This window comes from Astatotilapia calliptera, chromosome 12 (genome assembly GCF_900246225.1).
Source record: "Astatotilapia calliptera chromosome 12, fAstCal1.2, whole genome shotgun sequence".
In the NCBI taxonomy this organism is placed as follows: domain Eukaryota; kingdom Metazoa; phylum Chordata; class Actinopteri; order Cichliformes; family Cichlidae; genus Astatotilapia; species Astatotilapia calliptera.
Genome location: NC_039313.1, coordinates 27,239,675 through 27,261,276, shown reverse-complemented (window position 1 = coordinate 27,261,276; position 21,602 = coordinate 27,239,675). Strand labels below are relative to the sequence as shown.

The following is a 21,602-nucleotide window of genomic DNA, read 5'->3' as shown; positions in this document are numbered from 1 at the left end:
CATGTCTTCAGTGTGTAAGATGCAGTAGGGCATTGCAAGTCAAACTTCTCAAAGAAATCTGAGTGAGCCAAAGATCTATTACTCTACTCATCTATAATAACATAGGCCTTTATGGCCTTTTCACGTTCTCCTTTAGGATAGACTCTGGCCAGGCAGATCTTGGAGCAGTTCTTAACAGTGCGGTCCTCTCCACAGATCTCGGTACACTGAGCAGTAACTTCTGAAGTTTGTGTGGGTTCTGGCTCCCCGCCATGCTCCAAAGGCATGCTTATGTTCTTTATCCACGGTGCCTGACCTGGGTGTAGGGCAGATGAGTGTCTATCACTGTTGCATTCAGTGCACTTAATGATACTTTGGCATTCCCTCGCGGTGTGCGTTGAGGAGTTGCAGCACTTAAAACAGATGCCATTCTCCCTGAGAAAGTTCATTCTTTCTTCGAAGTGTTTCTCTCGAAAGGCACGACACTTTTGTAATGTGTGAGGTTTCTTATGTATAGGACATCTCCTATCTGGATCCTCCACGTTCTTTTTGTTTCTGTTGTCTGAGCGAGCAGCAGGTGACACTTCTGTTTTGTTGACTAAAATCTCCCTTTGTCTACTGTTTTTCCAAGGAGGTTTTTCCATTTTAACCATCTCGGTTTGAGAAACAAAGTTGAAACTTGGATCATTCCTCATCTGTGCTTGCTGGTAGATGAAAGAAACGAACACTGAGAATGGGGGGAATGTTACACAATGTGATTGTTTGTAACTGGATCCATGAGAAAGCCATTTTTCTTGTATACCATATGGTAATTTTTGGGCTATTGCATTTACACCTCTGGGGGTATCAAGATACAAAAGACCAGGCAGATCTCCCTTGGCCTTGGCGGCATCTAGTTCCATCAGTAAATCACTGAGGTCCCGGAGCTTGGAGTAGTCTTTATTGCCAATTTTGGGGAAACTATCCAGTTTTTGGAACAAAGCTTTCTCAATAGCTTCAGATGAACCGTAAGAAGCATCTAGTCGGTTCCAGATCATGCTCAGCCCTTTAGCTGGTTGATTTATGTGGATGGACCTAATACGCTTTGCATGCTCAGCTGATTCACTTCCCAGCCATTTGACAAGATCCATTTCTTCATCACTTGTTAGATTCAAGTCTCTCACCGCATTCTGGAATGAACGTCGCCAGGCCCTGTAGTTTTCAGGTCTATCTTTAAATTGTAGTAGACCACTTGTAACGAGCTCACGTCGTGCTAGAAATCTGACAAAGTCTGTCACATGTGGATCAGTGGAGTAACTAGGCCGCTGAGATGGGTGATGGGGAAGAGCTTCCATGGCGCTGTTGGTCTTCCAGGGTGGCTGATGTGCAGTTACACTGCATGAAGGCCTTAGAAAATCTTCATAATCATTTTCTTTGAGTACTCCGTAGTAGTGGTGCTCTGTCTGTTGAGCTGAGTTGCGATTCACATCTGATTTGACAAAGGGATTAAGGCTATTTTGTTTACATGGAGGAGGCAGTGGAGTATCAAAGACAGTAATAGCAGCGTTGGGGGGACCATCACTCAGCGAATTGAGACAGGGCATGCACACCGTATTATGCAAAGGTTCCTCAGGAAGCGGCTGCTGTGTCTCATCCTGCAAGGGTAAATCCTCCTGTGATGCCATCTGGATGTCTCTTGATACTTCAGCTTGTTTCTCCACATACTCTTTTGTACGCTCAACAGAGTCGACTGATGTTGCAATGAGAGGAAGTTTACAACTGTGTTTTCCTTCACTAACGCCAACCGCTGCTTCTAAAGCTTCTGCCTTTGCTACAGCTGCAGCAGTTTCCTTTTCTGTGGTCAGCATTTCTATAGAAGCTTCCAGACGAGCCTTTTCCATTTTTAACTTCATTTCTTGCTCTGCAAACGCTAAACGTGCCTTTGCTGCTTCAGCATTAGCCCTAGCTCTTGCAGCTGCAGTGCTGGTAGCCGATCCATGAGAACGTGTGGTTGACATAGAAGCATAAGACCGTGTCTTCACTGACGATGGCTTTGAATCCATAATGTAGGCGAGTAGAGGCTATGTAGCGTGGTAGCAGTAGCTGTTGTCACATGCACTGTGTTACCTTGTCTGTAACTCAACGTCTTTTCACTGTACTGTCTTTCCCTCTTCACACTGCACAGAAGAGGAACCGGCAGCAAGGTTCAACACTTTTCTTCCATCAAGACTCTGAAGACCATTACTCTTTGTCCACAGGTTTAATGATGTAGAAAGTGTGAAACTGAAACAAACATAACACAATTACAATTACAGTATATTCTTTAAATCTTACATATACACTGTACAAGTCTACAATAATCTAAATCAACGTAGCGTAGCACTTTAGCTGCAAGAATAAGCATTAGCCGTGCTCTAAACATGTGGTTTCAACAACGTATCAAAGTTACACATTAAACTTCCCTCATGTCACAAAATACAACCACAGAACTACAGATAAGCATCAAATAAACAATATACATACAGACGATGCTCCAAAAGACGAAGGATTGAAGGCAGATGCATGTGGATTCATGGCAGTCTCCTTGGCCATGTGCAAACTTCACTAAACCTTACTACTTACTACTAAGGGGCAGGGATAGCTCAGTAGGTAAAGTGGTCGCCCCATGATCGGAAGGTCGGCGGTTCGAATCCACTTAACGGCTACCCTGAGGTACCCCTGAGCAAGGTACCGTCCCTACCGCTCCCCGGGCGCCTGCTTAGTGGGCTGCCCACTGCTTCACTGAGTGAATGGGTCAAATGCAGAGAAAAACAAGTAATTTCCCCATGGGGATCAATAAAGTATCTATTATTATTATTATTACTTCCTGCTTCCTGTGATGTCACCAGGTATCAGAACTCTTAAAGGGACAGCTGCCCTAACACTATCGGCACACCAGCAGTTACTACATGACAGAAACACCAACGTTATCTCTTTTATGCGTTTATACACAGGTCACGCTGATTACTGAACAAAAACCCAAAGATCAGATGTTAAACAGATTTATTTGCTCTCTCTCCTCCTTAAACATTTTTTAATGTTAGTTATTCAGAATTGGCGACTGAAACACGTAGGACACATAAGAACATCAGGAAATAAAACACCAATAAATATAACCTCAGTAAAAGAAGTCAGTGGGGGTTACTACAGCTGTGTACCGGGGCCTGCGCTTTGTCGGTGGGATTGCTTGCGAGGCGAGCGGGTCTATCCCACGCTTTGCCGTGAGACTGGGCAGACATCTCCGAAATCATCGAAGCACTTTTGCAAAGAGGCTGTATCTTGACAAACCGACCAGACACATGAAGATTAAACCACTACATTCTCGGCTAAAAAAATATTAAAACGGTATTTGGTGACACACAAACAGGGTTTTTCAAAGCTCAGTTCTGTTAGCTTCCACGTGCCGGTTGTTGTGTGCTAGAAACAATGGCTACCAGGCCAAAGCAATGGTTTTGACTCGATCAGCGTTAACCCCGCCCCCTGAGTTTGATGGGTGAGGCTGACAGATAAAATTATTTCATGATGAGAGCCAGGCGCCAGGACTGCCAAAATGAAATAAATAAATATATCATTAAATAATTAATTAAATGTGTCAATAATTAATTAAAATGTGAAATACATAAATAATTAATTAAATGTGTCAATAATTAATTAATTAAATGTGTCAATAATTAATTAAAATGTGAAATACATAAATAATTAATTAAATGTGTCAATAATTAATTAATTACATGTGTCATAACTATTTATTTAATTAATTAATTACATGTGTCATAACTATTTATTTAATTAATTAATTCCAATTTTAATTAATTATTGACACATTTAATTAATTATTTAATGGTGTATTAATTAATTCATTGTGGCAGTCCTGGCGTTCCATAGTTAAAGTGTTCTGACGCAGTATTGTAAAAACCAAGCTGGTTTCATAAAGCTAGCATTTACTCCAAAAAATAAAAAAAATAATAGCGCTGCCGTATTGCATCACACTCAGTGCATTTCAATCATTTCTTCAGCGAGTTTGATAGCTAGCAAAGTAATAATCATAATTTTTTTTTTTTTTAAATAGCATGTGTAACGTACACGTGCTGGAAAATTATTTACCTGGGCCCTGCTATCATGCGACTGGAGACCGCAAACTCCGCCATTGTCGTTTTCCATCAAACACTCATTAAAACAGCAACTGCAGGTATGTTAGCGCACTCATCCCCGTCTGTTAGAGGGAGGGGTGGGGTAAGATATTGAAACAGACATAGGTGCGAGGCGGAGAAATTTTGAGATTTTGTCCCAGGCACCTCAACCCCATGTACATCTTGTCTCAGGTGTCCTCAATAAATCACATTATGGGGTGGGTTTCACCCTTAAGCCTGGCTATGGTCATGCAGCAAACATTTATTCACAGCTGGGCTCAGGTGATGACTCATATAATTAATAGTTTGTCAACAACCCTGAGGTTCACATCCAAATGAGACAAGCCCCAGAGGGGGGACTCTCCACCATTTGTCATTAGAACAAAGTCTCTTGGATAAGATGTAAAACATTTTCTCAAACCTGGAGAAGTCTAACTGCCGTCTTTCAAGCTCTCAATACTACCATGACCTGGATGACTGAGAAAATAGACAGATATAATGTGAAAGTAATGTAACAAATACTCTAATCTATTACTTAACCCGGAAAGTCACGTTCTGCATTAATTTTAAGAAAAATAACAGTAATGTTATTTCTGAGCGAAACTGAGCTCTGATTAAGACAGGATATCAACCAAAATTCCAGAAAAAACACATCACGTAAAAGTTATAAATTGATTTGCATGTCACTGAGTGAAAGGAGTATTGAATCCACTACAACCCAGCCAGAATTTTGGCCCCCATTGATGGGCTGTGTACCCGTGTGGCCTATAGATGGAAAAAAAAATCAATTAATTACAGATATGCCACACCTTGTCCATTAAACATATTTTTTAGACTCACGTATTCTTAATGCAGCCATTCACACCCATCGAATAATTTGACTGTACTAACATGCGGCATTTATTTTATTTTTGCTTTGAACCAAGATCGATTTTTCAAATTTTTTGGAAATTAGACAAATCTGAAATCCAAACAAACAAATCTGATCAATCAGATCACTGCATTTGCGAACATGTGCACTCTTAACTCAAACACTGAATCCACAATGAAATTGAAATAGTAAAATAATACTATTTTGTTTTTTTTGCAGTGACCCACCATGGCAACAACCTGTTGCCATTGCCTTTGTGGTCAATACCTAGATACTAAGAGGAAGAATCTATTTGTGTCTACACATTAGGACACCGATTTGCGTTGGTATAGGTTTATATTAACAACACCTATAGCTTTATATTGTTAAATAGTAATTATAAGAGACTGGCGAAATGCTAATGTAATGTACTGCATTACTTTAAAGAAAGGTTTTCTGTGTAATAAAATACTTGAGTAACAACCGCAACACTGATCACAAAAAAGAGAGGAAATACCTCTAACCAAATGAAAATCAGTGGAAGCATCAATAAGAGAATCGATAAGAAATGAAATCAATAAGTAAATTAAGTAAGTAAGTAAGTTTGGTGAAGATGAGCTGTTACCTGCAGCTCAGTATTGAGTCTAGGCATCGAAGCAGCTCGGCCCTGGTTTTCCAGACCGGAGCCAGTGAATGGAATTCTACTGCTCACACTGGTCTCCATCTTCTTCATCTCTACCGACTCCTGAGCATACAAATACAAACAAAACCCTGCCTCATCAGCATGCAATGATGACATTTGGAGGTGCATTAAGCAATTTGGACTCAATTTGAGAAGACTACTGGAACTCTCTGGACCCGCTGTGTCTCTATAACACCACAATTAGCTAATGGTCTCTTAGCAACAGAGTCCACTAATCACTGACATCAACAATTGATGTTACTAGCAGAACACAGACTCTACCCGCTACTACTCTGTAGCTTAATTATACCCACTGTGTCATTAACAACAATCAACAACAAACAACGATTGTTGTCTGAGGTTGCACACTGCTCCTTTAATTCAGTATTGAGATAACAGACACCATGACTCAATGGTTTAAAGATAGGCTAGACTTGTACTATTTGTAATATAATTCTAACCACTATGCTGTTCTCACTGAGAGTAAAGCAAAAGTGAATTATTTGTGAATGAAAACAATCATCTATACACGGATTACAAGATTATAAGTTAAAGTAAGAAGAGCAGAACCTAGTGAATAGGACATGAGCACATCTGTAGTATTAATAAAAATAGTCAAATAGTAAGGATACTATGTGAAGTCTTGCTTTGACATGAATTACCATATTTAATCAAATTGATGTAATCATTTTATAGCAAACATTATTCTATATGGCCATGCTTTTTCTACTGTTTATCTGGGTTTGGGTCTGAGCAGAGAAGCCCAGACTTCCCTTACCACGGCCACCTCATCTTGGGGGGATACGGAGTTGTGCCCAAGCTAGCTGAGAGACATAACTCGAGCAAGTCCTGTCCAGGAGACTGCCTAGGGCTTTCCTAAAATTACTCAACTAGTCAGTTGAGTTCCAGTCAGATGTCTGAACCACGTCAAATTGGTTCCTTTCAATGTGGAGAAAAAGTGGCTCTACTCCTGATCAAGCTCCTCAGCCTGTCTTTAAGAGGACAGCCAGCATCCAAAAGAAGCTTATTTCTGCCACTTGTGCCACAATGTTTGGAATATATTGTAAACACTGAAATATTTTCACAGCTCATGTTGAACATGCATCCGTATGTTTTACCTGATTGATGGCAGTGTCTGAAGTGTCCTCAGATGGGCCCCGGGACATCGTTCTCTTATTCTTAGCCCATGGCACTTCTTTGGGTTTATCAATCACCCAGGAAGATGATGGCTTGATGGTGTGATCTTGACTTGGCCTGTGTGTAATAATCACAGTTCAGTTTAACTTTTACAAGGTCAGCGGTTCCTGTTGTCATTGAAGTCTCAAGTATTCAAAACTAGCTGTAAAACTATTGTAGGATATCTGACACATTGATCAATTAGCATTATTTCTTGGTAATTAAACAGCTATATTATACAACAGCTATAACTCCACTATAATTTTCCATTGTCTTTCAGGCCTTTTAGTCAACTGGGTCATTTTATATTCTTTAAGTGGTAAAAGCAATCAGATTTTTAGAAGATTTTCCGAAGATGAGATCACAGATCTCACATCCAAAAACTTCCTTTACATCTAACTTTAAGATTTAATTTTTTTGCAAGAACCAGGTCTCAAATAAGAAAGTTGGTCTGCAATGCACCATTTGTACTTTGAAGAACTGACACACACTCACAGGTAAACCGGATTTACTTACTTCTAATAATATATCAATGTGATTTTGGTGATCTGAAAACCTATAATGCTTTTTCTTATTACACTAGGGGATGCTCATAACAAACGTGGCAGAAGTTTAAAAAGCTGAGGAATACACATAAGGTTACATCAAAATTTGTATGGTGGGTTAACAGCTCCGGCTTCACAATGGGTTACAGAGCTGAGTATGATGCTGTAGTATGATGCTAAACGAATGCTAAAACACAACAAACAGCCCTTTGCTCATCAGTAAAATGTCTTCTTGCATTTGTCAGTAGACTAAGACAGTACATTAGTTTATTTAGATAAGTAGCTATAGCTATTAGACAATAGCTACTTAAAATAAGTAGCTATTGTCAATGCAGCCATTAATTTTACTGGCAAATACCTCCTAGAGGCAAAGAAGGTACTGGAGTAAAAAGAATGTGCATATAAAAGTATTACATTTATTTCAGTTTTGATTTTCTCTCCACTATGACCTTTACACAATTTTATAGAAGACTGGCATAGCAGAATAAACTCTGCAGGGCCACTGCAACATAAATGCATGCAGTTATGAAAGAAGTAATCAGATCTTTTATCTAAGTTTAAGACCCAACCCATCAAAAATAGCCAGAAAATTCTAATTTTTTGGAACTGAGATGTTTAATAACCTTTATAACAAAACCTACATTTTTTGCTATATCTTGTTGTTTACTATATAATTTGATGATATAGTTATGATATATTTTTGTATCGCATTTGTGACACTGGGCATTTTTGGCAATGTTATGTTAACAACAATGTTAATTTCACACAAAATTTTTTTTTTTTCCCATTACATTATAGCATTGAAATTATGGCAAGTATTGATCATGTTGATTAGATAGAAGTCTCAGAAACTCATGTATCAAATATGAAACAAAGGGCATTATAGGGTTAAGCAGCACAACTCCATCTATCATTCATCCATCTATCTGTTTATTCAATACAGGATCACAACACACCACAAGCAGAATATAAAAAAAGAATCTGTTATGCGTTTTTCCTGAAGTATTGAACTTACAGAGTGCCTCCATTGTTGAGGGAGTTGGAGCTAGGTCTGGTCTGTGGCTGAGACTTGGCATGGGATTTAGACTGGTACCTAAGCATGCTGGGAGGCTCCACACTGTTTAACATCTTAGGGAGGTCTTTCTCCTGTATGTGAGTCAGAGGCAGCAATGGCTTAAATAGAGCCCCGACCTTGCACTGTGGAGGAGAGATGGATGGCAACATGCTGAAGAAATCCAGAGGCAGCAGGCAGAATATTGCTGGACCCAGGTCTGACAACAGGCGCTCAGGGCTAGTTGGATGTGGAGACTTAGGCCAGAATATTCTTTGCTTGTAGTCATGCTTGTTTGCAATATATCTATGTGCATGTGGGAGTGTGGAAACATGCACGAGTAGAGTAGGCGTGCAAAGTTGCTGATAAACATCTGTCAGCAGCCAAATTCCACCAATTCATGTCTGACTGAAACTGACAAGAGTGTCATTAAGTATTTAACATCCACTAGGTTACTGGTGACCCCTCAAAAGTTAGGGTTAAGGTTACCATTTCCCCTACTTAGAACATGTCTGTCCCTTTTCTATAGAATTTCTGCCCACTTGGCACACTCAGAAGGTTCAGAAGGTTTTTATGGATAAATTAATGCCAAAATGTATGAGAATTTACTCGACCCTGGCCGCAGATAGGTTGATGTTAGCCTTGTAACTGTTAAAAGATTAATACAACAACAGCAAGTAACAACTCTCCTGGTACTTCTATATAAATTGGGAAAACAGATGATAGCTTTTGCAAATTACCAGTGAATTACTAGTGAACACAAAGTATCTTCTGTGCATGTGTGTTTACATGCAGCATACATTCAAAGTGTGTAAGTTTGCAAGCATGTATGTGCACCCATGCATCTAGATTTGAACTCCATCCATTGTGTGTGTACTTCCTTGCATGTCTGCATATGTAATGAGGGTGTTGTACCTGGGAGCCCAAAGCGCTCTGTTGCTGCTGCAGTCTCCTAGCTCGATTCTGCTTATAGTAGTCAAAGATCATCAAGGCTGCATAAACCTTCCCTACTGTGAGCTCATTGGCTGAGGAGGTGAGAAGAAATTATTTAAGAAATGACAAGACATAAAAAGAAGTAGTAACTGACTCATTTCTTCTTATTTCAATGCATCTCTGTGCACTGCATGTCTCCCTAATGGTTTAAAGAAAAGGGAATTCTTATGGTGAACAAGTTTGTTAATTTATAGTAAGTAACTAAAAAAAAGAAAAGCAGAACAATCACCTCTGAGTCAAAATGCCTTTTTGTAGTTGCAGTATCTGGTGATCACATCTTGGCAAAGGTGGCAACAAAATCAACTGTAAAGTTAAGTCTTGGATGGCCACATGCACACAGTAACTCACACTATAGGGTGGTTTAGGGATACTTTTTGGGTGAAAAAGCTGCTGTGCATCTACTTTTTATGGCAGTATATTTAAGGACCAGCTGTGGACCAGCTGAAGTCTGTCCTCCATCCCTTGGAAAGCCATCCTCTCTTCCCTTGAGGAGTCAGTAGTTCACAGCTGGTTATAAGCCTTTGTCACTCTCATAGCCCACCACTTCCTATGGATTCATTGACTTAACTGCTAATTGCCTACCTGCCCACTCTCCACTGAAAACCTGCCACTCACCACAGATCTCCACCTGCTAATTGGTACCTACTCCTAAGCCTTGTTTGCCCGTTGCCTTTTTTAATTAAACCTATACTTGATTGTAGTCACTGTCTGCACCTTGGGTCAGAAATTTTTAAAGTCATGATGACCAGTGTTGGTCAAATTGCTTGAAAAAAAATTACTAATTACTGATTACTTCACCAACAAATAAATGTTGTTAATTCACTAATTACTTATTTTCAAAAGTAATTAGTTACTTTATTACTTAGTTACTTTTTAAAAACACGACACACAACCTGAATACTTAACAATGTAATAGACCTTTCAGCCCAATTCTATTTTTTCTGCATGATCCATCATATAAAATTGCTAGTCAGAGTATTAATACTATAGTGTACTAAAGAGTATTATGAATATAATATGAATATAGTATTATGAAAGGACACCAGAGTCTGGGAATGGTACTATAATGTTCAATTAAAAGTCAATTAATTATTAATTATTAATTAATTTTCTCTTTAGCATCAACTCTAAGTGCCACAATTTAAAAAAAAGAAAAAGACTACTTTTTTATGTATGTCATCTATAGATGAATAGAAAATTAAAATTCTGATAATTTGCTTACGTTTATGTGGCGTGACCAACAGGTCCATGGTCTTTTGGGAAAGGTTGGGCCACACTGTGGACAATTCCTTTTTTAACTCTGCATCACATAATCGCTGGGCTACCATTCCTACAAGTACAAAATCAAGAGAGATTAAAAGAGACTCAACCTCTTGTCATAATAGTGATAACCTTAACCATAACGTAATAATTCTAACTGACACACATCAAAAACTATTTATTTTTCCCCCCACAACTGTCCTTTTTGCTTTGCTCCAAAGATTAGGTTAGGATTAGGGTTAACATTGAAGATTACTTAGACCATTTTGGGTCTACACAGTGTTATCAGTGTATAATTATGTGCCTCTAACCTGACGCCAACTTGATCTCCAGTGCTGTGCGAATCAGTGCCATCAGAGTGGAGGTAAAGTGAACTGTGTTGTCATCAGCAATAGGCATATTCATTTTGACGAGGCGCTGAGGGTTAGACAAAGAGACATTAGGTCACTGATCATAACAAACTGTTTAATAAAAACATAAATTTCACCCAGAGAAATCAGTCTGTGTGCTGAAGTGATCCTATCCCCTCAAATGATTCAGGTTCTTTGCTAAATTTGGTTTATTATGTGCAAGTTTCTCTAGATTGATGAAATGCTCCAGAGATATATTTCAGCACACAAAAAGCCTTCTCTACAAGAATATACAGGAGACAAACTAGACATTGACATACACTGCTACTAGCTACAGTATGCACTATGTTGCAAGTCAAAGGGCACTGGTGCAAGACTGACATTGACCGAAAAAAAGGCGAGAGAAGGCATGTAACACATAACCATGAAGGTGCTTCAACAGTCGCAGGAGCTCGACTCTGTGGTTGCCATCGCAGCAATCATCAGTTTGGAGTTGAGAAGCTGAGTATGCTCTACATGTACAGTAGATACTAGCATCAAAGAGTTAATTCCACCAAGCTTGATCAGACTTAGCAGGAAGACTTGGTTCATACAGCATTAATGGAACCACTATTTGCATAAAGGATGCTATGGGATTGTTGCTGTAAGAGTTGAGCTCCCCTGAACACAAAAAGCATTCACCTACATGTGCTATCAGTGGCAGTGCAGAGAATAAGAAGACCAGAGTCAGAATGAAACGGGGATGGAGAACTGAGGGCCAAACATATACACACACTCAGGCCTTTTTACACATGGCCACACACTCACTTTAGCAAATGTACACACACAATCATAGGCTGCACAATCAGCTGGAAAGAAAAAATCCTTAACTCAAACCACTAACAATAACAGAAGTCATTGACCTATTAAAGATTTACCTGTAGCAACATATGTTTTGTCTTTTATGCAATGAAATAAATATTTTTTGCAGAAAAATAACCATTTGAAAATGGTATTTGTTCAGCAGAGCCGCTCCAATGCTTTTCAGCACATTAGGTCATGTTCAACCCTTCTTGCATTTAGCAGTTAATAGAGCTGTAATTTTTTTATGGCTAATTATAACATGAGGTTTTTTTTACATTTATTTTTAGGCATAACAAACTTTTTGAGGTATAAGTACAATCCAGGGAGTGTTAAAATTGTTTCACTATCTCCGCGTCCCCTTTTTATTGCAGAGCTGTCTCAAAGGCAAAGCTTACAAGCTAAAAAAAAGCATAAACCTAAATCTAAAGGCAGAGCATTTTCAAGTTTTGAAGAATCTTGAAAAAAAAAGCATTCCAGTGTATCATTAAAGAAACGGTATATTAATGCGCAAAAGGTCCATCCATCCAGAAAAGTGGCAAACAGTTAAAAACTAGAAAAAGTTGCATTTCCTGCGAAAATGCTGTGTGAATGCCTTGTAGTGGAATCTGAAAACAGCAGAATAAGGAGAACTATCTGTTGAAAACTGTGTAGAAGCTGAACTGTTTGCTGAAAACTGGTTTATTTAAAAAGGGTACACTGAACAGTGTCACTAAAGCAGAGTGCATGCAAGCAGAGCAGAAGTGTGCTAACAGCCACAAGTAGGATTCAAACTTGCACCAACAGATCTCACAGCAGCTGTTCATCTCACTGAACCATAGCAGTTCTTGTGTCAACGAGAGATATGATGAGAGAAAAAATGTGCAGGGGGCTGAAGAAGCTGAATTGTTGTGAAAAGAGGTGAAGAAGCAGAACTGTATGCTAGAAAAAGGTAAAAAGGCTGAAATTCTTCTGAAAGAGCAGAAGAGGCTGAAATTTTTTCAGCTACTCATTGAGCCAAACTGGTTCTCACGTAACTAAAAAAGGTGAAAAAGCTGAAAATTCTGACAAAAAAAAAAAAGCAGAAGAGGCTGAGATTTGTGCTGATAAGAGGTGAAAATGCTGAACCTTCTTCTGAAAAGAGGCAGAACAACCTGGTTCTGCTAAATTTTAGTCCACCAATCAGTCCACCAATCAGAGGTACTACTTCTGTCTGCTTCATCAGGAAATACTTCACAAGAAATACTTGTATGTATTTCTGCCATGGAGCATTAACAAGAATCTGAGGTCCATATTAGAAATGCTGCCAAAATCATAAAACGTAGCAGAATTGTAATAAATTAGCAATATAAATTGCAGGACTGTGATAGTGTATTAATTTGTAGTTAAAAAAAAAAAACCTGTGGAACAAGGTGGAATTGAACCCAAGACGTTTGGGCTGCAGACCCGTGTCATAACCAATTGTGCCACCTGGAACAGGGGCGGGGGGGCTCAGAAAACAGAGTGATGAGGAGTCAGAATTAGATTGCGGTGAGAGGCGAAAAATGCCGTTTTTTGGTGTTACAAAATGTTGTGCAACTCAAAAAGTCGGTGGGATAGAAGCATAATTTTTGTACTGGGTGAATCAGCAGACTTTGGTGAACTTTCACTGTGACGGAGGTACATAGGTCTTTGTACCTCCATCGCGGAGATATGACCACACGGCTTCATTTCCAGAGTTTGAAAACTGAGAGGACAGATTTCCGCCCCTCAAACAAACGTAATTCATCGCTCAACGATAAGATAATTGTAAAAACTGTTTAGAACACTCAAAGTGTCTGAAGATATATTGGCACAAGCCTCATGTCTTAACTTTGCTTTGTTAAGGAGATATGACGATTCAAAAATGCCTCCAGTTAGAATTTCAGCTCTAAGTTTCACAACCTCCCCATAGACTTTGAATGGGAAGTTTTCAGACCTTGTGTCACTTCGAGGCAAATTGTGAAAAAAACGTAACTCGCACGATAATGATAGTGACACTGTCTTAAAGCCAACAAAAATACCTACGTTTTGATGTATAATTCGTGTGGGTTCAGCAAAAGTTGAGTAAGCAACAGGAGTTTGTTCGTACATGAAGAAGGGTTTCAGAGCTTAGAGTGCACGCACTCTAACTCTCAGTCCATATCAACGATAGCAACCCATGCAAATCCTCATAATTCATACAAAAGTTAAAAATTAATTCAAGGGAAATGGTAGAACTTATGGAAAAGCTGAATTAGACAGCAGTAGCAGAAGAACAGGAGAATGGTTTAAAGGTGGAATGGTGGTTCTAGGTGAAAGTATGTGGAAGTACTTAAGGTTCAAAAACATGCCACTTAGAGCGTTTTATGGGATGTGTGCCATTCACTTCAATGGGAGCTGGAAAGAGCAGAATTGATAGAAACTGTAAAAATTTGAATGGTGATAATGGCATAAAAACTGAGGGACTAGTTAAGCGGCAAAAAATGTACGGAAGCAAATAGAAAAAGAAAAAGGAAGAATAAAGAGAAACAGGATCTCAATAGTGTGAATGCCGGTGAGGCATTCACACAACAAGGTAAGTGGTGAGAGATGTTAATTTCATTTTTTGTTTACATGGTTATGCATTTGCACGCTCTTATAATTGGAGCGAGAAGTAACTAACAAAGCTCCACTGAATTCAACTGTGCTGGCTACCTGACTCAGTATTCTGACAAATACAAACTGTAACCTTTTAGAGTTATTGTAGAGCATAAAAGATTCCAGACTCTTTAAAGTGCCTACAACGTTTGCCTAGTACTGTACAACCATTATGAATGTAATGTAACATTTGTAAATGGCACACTACATTTTGTCCATTTTTGCATATCTACCTGAGGTGAGTTTTAACTGGAATAAAATAGGAAAACAGAAAATAAAAAAAGAAAGTAGTGATTTCTAAATTGACTTTGACTTGTATTTCATTGCAGACAATATGAACACAAAATATTTTATGTTTTGGTTGGTCAGTTTAATTTCATTTGTAAATATACATCCTTACCTGTCACTCAGACCTGCAACACATATCAAAAAAGGTTGAGGCAGGAGCAATTTTTGGCTCGTAATCAGGAAAATTGGTTAAATAATGATGTGATTTGAAACAGGTGATATCAACGGGTGATTGTAATTATGATTTGGTACAAAAGCAGCATCCAAGAAAGGTCCTTTAGGAGTAAAGGTGGGGCGAGGATCGCCAATTTACTAACAAATACAGGAAAAAATTATTGAAATGTGTAAAAAAAAAAAAAATCTCAGAATTTTTTTATGGTCATTTTGCTCCAACATGAGTCCCACTCTGTTATGTGCCTTTTCTGTTATTAGTTTACTCAGACTGTCTTTGGTAATAATTGTGACATTTGTAACCCATATTTGAGTATGGCTTAACTAGAATATACCAGAATAAGAAAAGAATCATTAATCTAAGCAGCACACTTCATTTGTAATGAATAAACCATAGGTGCAGCAGTTAAGGAGTTAACTGTTCTGGTTTAGACACGTGTTACTCTAGGCCAATGAGCTGCTGAAACGTGGTACAGGCTCCGCCTGCCGCCCCTGCCTAGGAGGACACAGATTTTTCTCTTCTCTCTCTCGCTCGCGAACCTTCCATGAGCAAGCTAGTGAGGAAACGAGACACGGCGATTTACTGAGACGAGGTGTGAAAAAGAGTAATATAGACGGAGAGCTAGCACTCGCCGTTTATGAAAGATTGTTTTACTGTATGTATATTGCTAAGACGAGTCGTGCGCCATCTCGCGCTGCTCCGTCTTTCTAATTCTGAGATCGGTGAGCAAAGTGTTTTACTTGTTCATTATTTATCTGTGTTTCATGAATGCCTTGCAAGTAAAATGTTCCAGTGTTTAATGATAATTGTTTAGGAATGTTCTGTAGGAAACTTTGTTCAATTTACTGAAACCCAGTAGTTGAAGCGAATGTGTGAATTGTGATTTTATGAGGAACTTAATATGTCCCATGACACTGTCGTTGACAGGTCAGGGTTTTTTTTGTTTGGTTTTGTTTGTTTTTTTTTGTTTCTTTGGTTTGTATCTTCCTGGTGCATTCCAACGGATCCTGAAATTGATGGCGAGCCAACCCCGTTGAAGGACCAAATGACTTTGTTCTGTCCTGCACATCAGAGTGTGGTAGGCCAGATGCAACAAAACAGAAACACACCACGCCATTTTGTACTCGTAGTCCCCCTTCTTCACACACATCCCCCTGGACTCACGGGCGGGTGGTTTTAAGGACTCGTTTTACGGACTCTGTACATTCCATGAATGTGAACAAAAGTGAGTGTGAGCTGTCGGAAATAACCCTCCAGCTGATTAACTGTTGCTATTTGTAAACGAAGTCTGTGAAAATGCAAATAAGTGTTAACATTTACATGCTGATGATTGAAATTGTGGTTCATTGTTGGATGTGAACTGTACTTCCAGAAAGGGTGCACCCAGGTAAGATTTCTTTCTCATCGAGTGATTACTGTGATTTTGCCAAAAGGTATTATTAAGAGAGTACTGGTACCGAAAGGGGATAATTTCATTTGTAAATGTTTTGTATGTTTGTCATAATGTCCTGTTGTTTCTAATTGAGAAGAAAAATACAATTCCGGTTATTTTTCAAAACTCGCGGTTGTCTGAGTCTCATTCAGTTCGCCTCTCCTGTACGTAGCCGAACCTACTGGTCCAAATCATTGAGCTCTTTGGTGCCAAATCCTTTTTTGATCTGGGAGTATTCGAAACACGCACATCAGTGTTACACATTGGTGAAGATGAAAATGTTTGAGTAATTGAGTAATCAATACAGAAATCCTGCTGGAAATTCCTGTTCAATGTCTTTAAACCTTATAAACAAGTTGACCACAGTGTAAAGATTTCCTCAAATGTAACTTAGTCACTGTATATGACTACATTGTTTGCATTTGCCCCTGTGTTAACATGCAAATTTCATTATTTAGATTGGCTATCCGGATAAAGATAATGTGATCAGCTAGAAATAGTGTAGAGGTTAAATCAAGGTTTAGCACCTCTAATATTCTAACACAAAAAGAAAGAAAGAAACACACACAGACACATGCACACAACAGATATTTCCACACAGTGAACAGACTGAGATGATATGACAGAAAAATGAGAGAAAAAAAAGTAGTAGCAGTACAGACAGAACCACAGAGTCAAAAGCACATATACAAAACATTTCTTCCACAGAAAAGCAGCAGAAGCTAGACATACCCACACACACACACACACACCTGGACATACATAATTGCACACACATACGCACACGCACGCACGCATGCACGCAAAACTCACTGCTCCACAAAATAAAAACCAAACTAGGGTATACCACTGAAAGGAAATAGTGATGCAACGGAGCAATTTCCCTCCATATACATTATATATCTTAATCAAGCATTCTTTATTAAGGGCTATGTTCTTATAATTAGGGATGGGTATTAACCCAAAGCAGCAGATACTATTAGCAAAACCGTAAGACAGAAAAGATGAGTGACTTACACTCAAAATATCAGAGCACTAGCAAAACAAAGAAATGTGGGAATAGTGCAGAGCAAAGACATTGGCTTGAGTTCACGCCAATGGAAAAAAGATTGTTGAGAAGGGGGAAGAAAGTGGCGGAAGAGGAGGGTCTACCTTGTAGGCGACTCTTGGCGGACATTTCTTTCCCAAACCTAAGGGTGGGGACATGTGGAGCAGCATCTGATACATATCGAGGTACTTGATACGGCCACTTCACAGGGTAGGAAATCAAAACATAAATAGAATGCAAACAGAGATGGATGGGAAGTTAGAGAAGGGGAAAATAAATAAAAAGAAATCAACAAAACAGCAGAATAATGGAAAGGAAAAACAGAAATCTGTTAATAGATTTCCTTGAGTGAGATGGAAGGTATATGCCATCCTCGGCCACTGTGTCAGGGCGCAGGGATGGATGCATCGCCATGGAGCTCAGGATTCCTGAGAGGAAACATGGAATGGTAAAGAGTGAGTCAGGGGAGGAGGGGAGAAAAATGGGACAATGTTCAGACCCACACAGGATGCTGATGAAAGGGAAGAGAGATGAGAGCAGTATAATGGGGATGTCTGCCACAGCATGCTTGCAGACATCTCACTGGTACTACAACCAGGGTGTACGGAGACAAAGGTTTCAATGCCAGCCTGAAATCTGCTGTGGTTGCTCATAGCCTAACTTTCACGAGGCAGACATGTACAAAAAAGATCACATTGTTCTTGCTGATTTTGATTTGCCATAACTGAATTGAATTTAAGACTTTTGAAGGCTCAGTTTGTAGAGTAAATTGCAGTCTGCAGTTAAAACATTACAGACAGAAGAAAGTCTTATGGCAGGCAGCATGTTGGGACAGTGCCGCGGCTTTGAAAACTTTGTTTCCACTCCAGGATCATCAAAGCCAGACAGTTTGAAGGGGCAAGTGCTAGTGTAAAGGCGATTTCATTGGTGCACAGCCATTCAGTTAAAATTCTCTTGGCATAGAGGTACACAAAGCACCCTAGTGATGGAAATGTCTGGTATTTGCAAACCTTGTATGCTACCCTATTAGGGCAGTTCTTCCCTAAGCCAAGGGGGGGTGAGATAATGCGTAACAAATTGTACATATCCTTATAGGAAATCCGTCCGCTGCGGAAAAGAACAAGCACATAAATAAACAACCGTTCAGGACAGCTTCCAAAATAAAACAAAACAAAACAAAACAATAAACAAAAAAACAAAATCCCAATAATTATCAGAGGGCTGACTGCAAACAACAAGGTACAGGAATGAGGCCTTGTTCAGTCACCGTAGTCACAAACAGGGGAGAGAGGAGTAAGGCTAGAGAGGTTTTTCCTTCACTTTACTGTGCATTCTGTTCTCTGGGGCCAGATGAAGGCTTGAACATACCACGCAGCTGGGTCGTACTCAGCCCAAACCCGGATAAACTCATCGAGGTGATGAGGCCCCAGGATGGACGAGTCTCTGGTCAGATACTCAAAGTTATCCATTATGACTGCCACAAACAGGTTCAGCATCTAGAAGACAGACATAAGGTAGTTAGACCTGTTGTTTTGAAATATAAAAAATAACAGACATGTATTTTTATGTTTTATGATATTCTAATAAAAGCTAACACTAAATTCTAGGATTTCACAGATGAAATGTTATCTAACTAGACAAGATACTGATGTAAACATGTTGAAATAGTTCTTCACAGTATTATCGATGTTAAGCAAACAAAAACACTTAATTGTAATTGCAAACATGTGCAAACATGCCCACAGTTCCCTTTAGAATATATCTATCTACATTTAAAAACTGCTTCAAAAAAAGCTTAATACCGTTGTTTCGACTGTTTTTAATTCAATAACTTTAATGCCACCTCTATGCATTCTGTGGATTCTGATTTATTCTTGTTTCCATTTTTTAAGAACCTTTTCTTATATTTTGATTATGACTTTTCACTTTCATTGTTTTTATGCTGTCTTAATGTTTTATTACAAATGGAACAGCAGTTTATAATGAAGTTTATAATGCCAAAAACACAGAGGACATACATCTTAACCTCCTAAGACCTGAACTCTTCCACAGCATGTATTTTTAATTTCTCTTTGATATTTGGGTTGATTAGGACCCAATTAATGTAAAAACAAAGAATTACCAGATTTTTTTTTTTTTACCAGTTTTTTTTCTAAGAAAAATGAGAGCCACATATGAGGATATTCGTTTAAAATTTCAGTATAACAGTAGCAGTATAATGTTCTCGTAAGTAGATATCAGGCCCTTGTAGAGCAAAATTGAGTATATGTTGGTCTAAATAACCCTAAATGTGATGTCCACATATGAGGACGCCAGGTCCTAGGAGGGTCAATATTATATTTTAGCAATATAACTGTTGCTACTTTAAAAAAGATATGCTGTATTTTGTATTTTTAAGTGGCTTGAAAACACATTTTTAAGTATCATGTATTGATTACACATACTGGATCTGGCATGTATGTAAAAAATTAAACAGCTGGAATACTGGATGTGTATCTTCTCAGGGAGCAAAAATCCTGTACTAACAAAAACTCATTAACAAGTGTTGATTTATTCATTCATTAAAAATTTGAGGAAATGACCAGTAATGATCATTACTCTGTCCCAAATATATGTGTGATGACTAACTAGCACATGTGTATTTCTGACTAGGTGGCTTAAAGATGGGCAGCTGCGAGGTTTTACAGTAAGTTTTATATTTACTCTGTGTTGTGATCAGCAATTTAGACGTAAATATTATAAAAAAGCAGAAGTAAGAGTCAGTTAAACTCTTTGGCCAATAGTTAAACAATCAAATGTGTCAGCTGCAATGGCGACATTTAGGCTTCAGTACTGACCAGGAAAGAGCAGAGAAAAATGAAAGAGACAAAGTAGAAATAGGCAAAATCGCTGCCACACTCTTTTCCGTGGGTCCCTGATCGCTCATCACATGTACGGTGACTCAAGCATGATAACATGATCTCATGCCAAGCCTCTCCAGTTGCACTCCTGATCCATTATCGAGAGAGAAGAGGAAAGAGAGAAACAGAAATGGTTAGAATAAAGTCATTGACAACACTGTGCATCACCCCAATTCAGCTTCAACAAACTTAAAATTATTGTGAAGCACTTTGATGTATACTAATCTTTTACATGTGCTATTGAAAAACAAATTTTAACTTGACTTGACTTAAAATAACATGGTTGATTTTTGACTATTTTCGGTGAAGGAAGATCAGTCTGGTGCTAATATGTCTTGCAGAAAAAAGAACAGTGTGTTTCTTATTAAAGCGCGATATATCGAGATATATATATATATATATATATATATATATACACACACACACACACACAAACACACAGTGGCTTGCAAAAGTATTCGGCCCCCTTGAACTTTCCCACATTTTGTCACATTACAGCCACAAACATGAATCAATTTTATTGGAATTCCACGTGAAAGACCAATACAAAGTGGTGTACACGTGAGAAGTGGAACGAAAATCATACATGATTCCAAACATTTTTTACAAATAAATAACTGCAAAGTGGGGTGTGCGTAATTATTCAGCCCCCTTTGGTCTGAGTGTAGTCAGTTGCCCATAGACATTGCCTGATGAGTGCTAATGACTAAATAGAGTCTACCTATGTGTAATCTAATGTCAGTACAAATATAGCTGCTCTGTGACGGCCTCAGAAGTTGTCTAAGAGAAAATTGGGAGCAACAACACCATGAAGTCCAAAGAACACACCAGACAGGTCAGGTATAAAGTTATTGAGAAATTTAAAGCAGGCTTTGGCTACAAAATCATTTCCCAAGCCTTGAACATCTCACGGAGCACTGTTCAACCGATCATTCGGAAGCGGAAGGAGTATGGCATGGCACAACTGTAAACCTACCAAGATAAGGCCGTCCACCTAAACTCACAGGACGAGCAAGGAGAGCGCTGATCAAAAATGCAGCTAAGAGGCCCATGGTGTACGAGAGGAACTGACCTGAGAGATAGAGGTCGTGTCCAAATTCATGGGCTGCATCCTCCTGAGGACGCATTTGTAGACCGATTACGTCACAGCGACGCGACAAAGTAGGGCTGCTCAATTAATTGAATTTTAATCACGATTACGATCTGGGCTTTCAACGATCATTAAAAATGACTGAGCCGATTATTAGCCCCTCCTTCATGCTTTACTCTCGC

At 38.9% G+C, this 21,602-nt stretch overlaps 1 protein-coding gene across 16 annotated transcripts in view; it reads right to left on the bottom strand.

Annotated features, from left to right (window-relative positions):
- The window catches only part of LOC113033089 (voltage-dependent N-type calcium channel subunit alpha-1B-like), a 321,621-nt gene that overhangs the window by 46,827 nt on the left and 253,192 nt on the right, over positions 1–21,602 (bottom strand). For 12 of the 16 annotated variants that reach the window (XM_026186433.1, XM_026186426.1, XM_026186422.1 and 9 more), the window contains 9 exons: positions 20,268–20,418; positions 18,799–18,926; positions 18,441–18,537; positions 10,996–11,101; positions 10,647–10,754; positions 9,347–9,456; positions 8,396–8,577; positions 6,778–6,913; positions 5,603–5,722 (listed from right to left, as the gene is read on the bottom strand). In XM_026186433.1, coding sequence (XP_026042218.1) covers positions 5,603–5,722; positions 6,778–6,913; positions 8,396–8,577; positions 9,347–9,456; positions 10,647–10,754; positions 10,996–11,101; positions 18,441–18,537; positions 18,799–18,926; positions 20,268–20,418 — 1,138 coding nt within the window. Of the gene's footprint in view, positions 1–108; positions 2,242–5,602; positions 5,723–6,777; positions 6,914–8,395; positions 8,578–9,346; positions 9,457–10,646; positions 10,755–10,995; positions 11,102–18,440; positions 18,538–18,798; positions 18,927–20,267; positions 20,419–21,602 lie in introns of those variants that run through there. The other 4 variants (XM_026186427.1, XM_026186424.1, XM_026186432.1 and 1 more) reach the window with 3 other exon arrangements.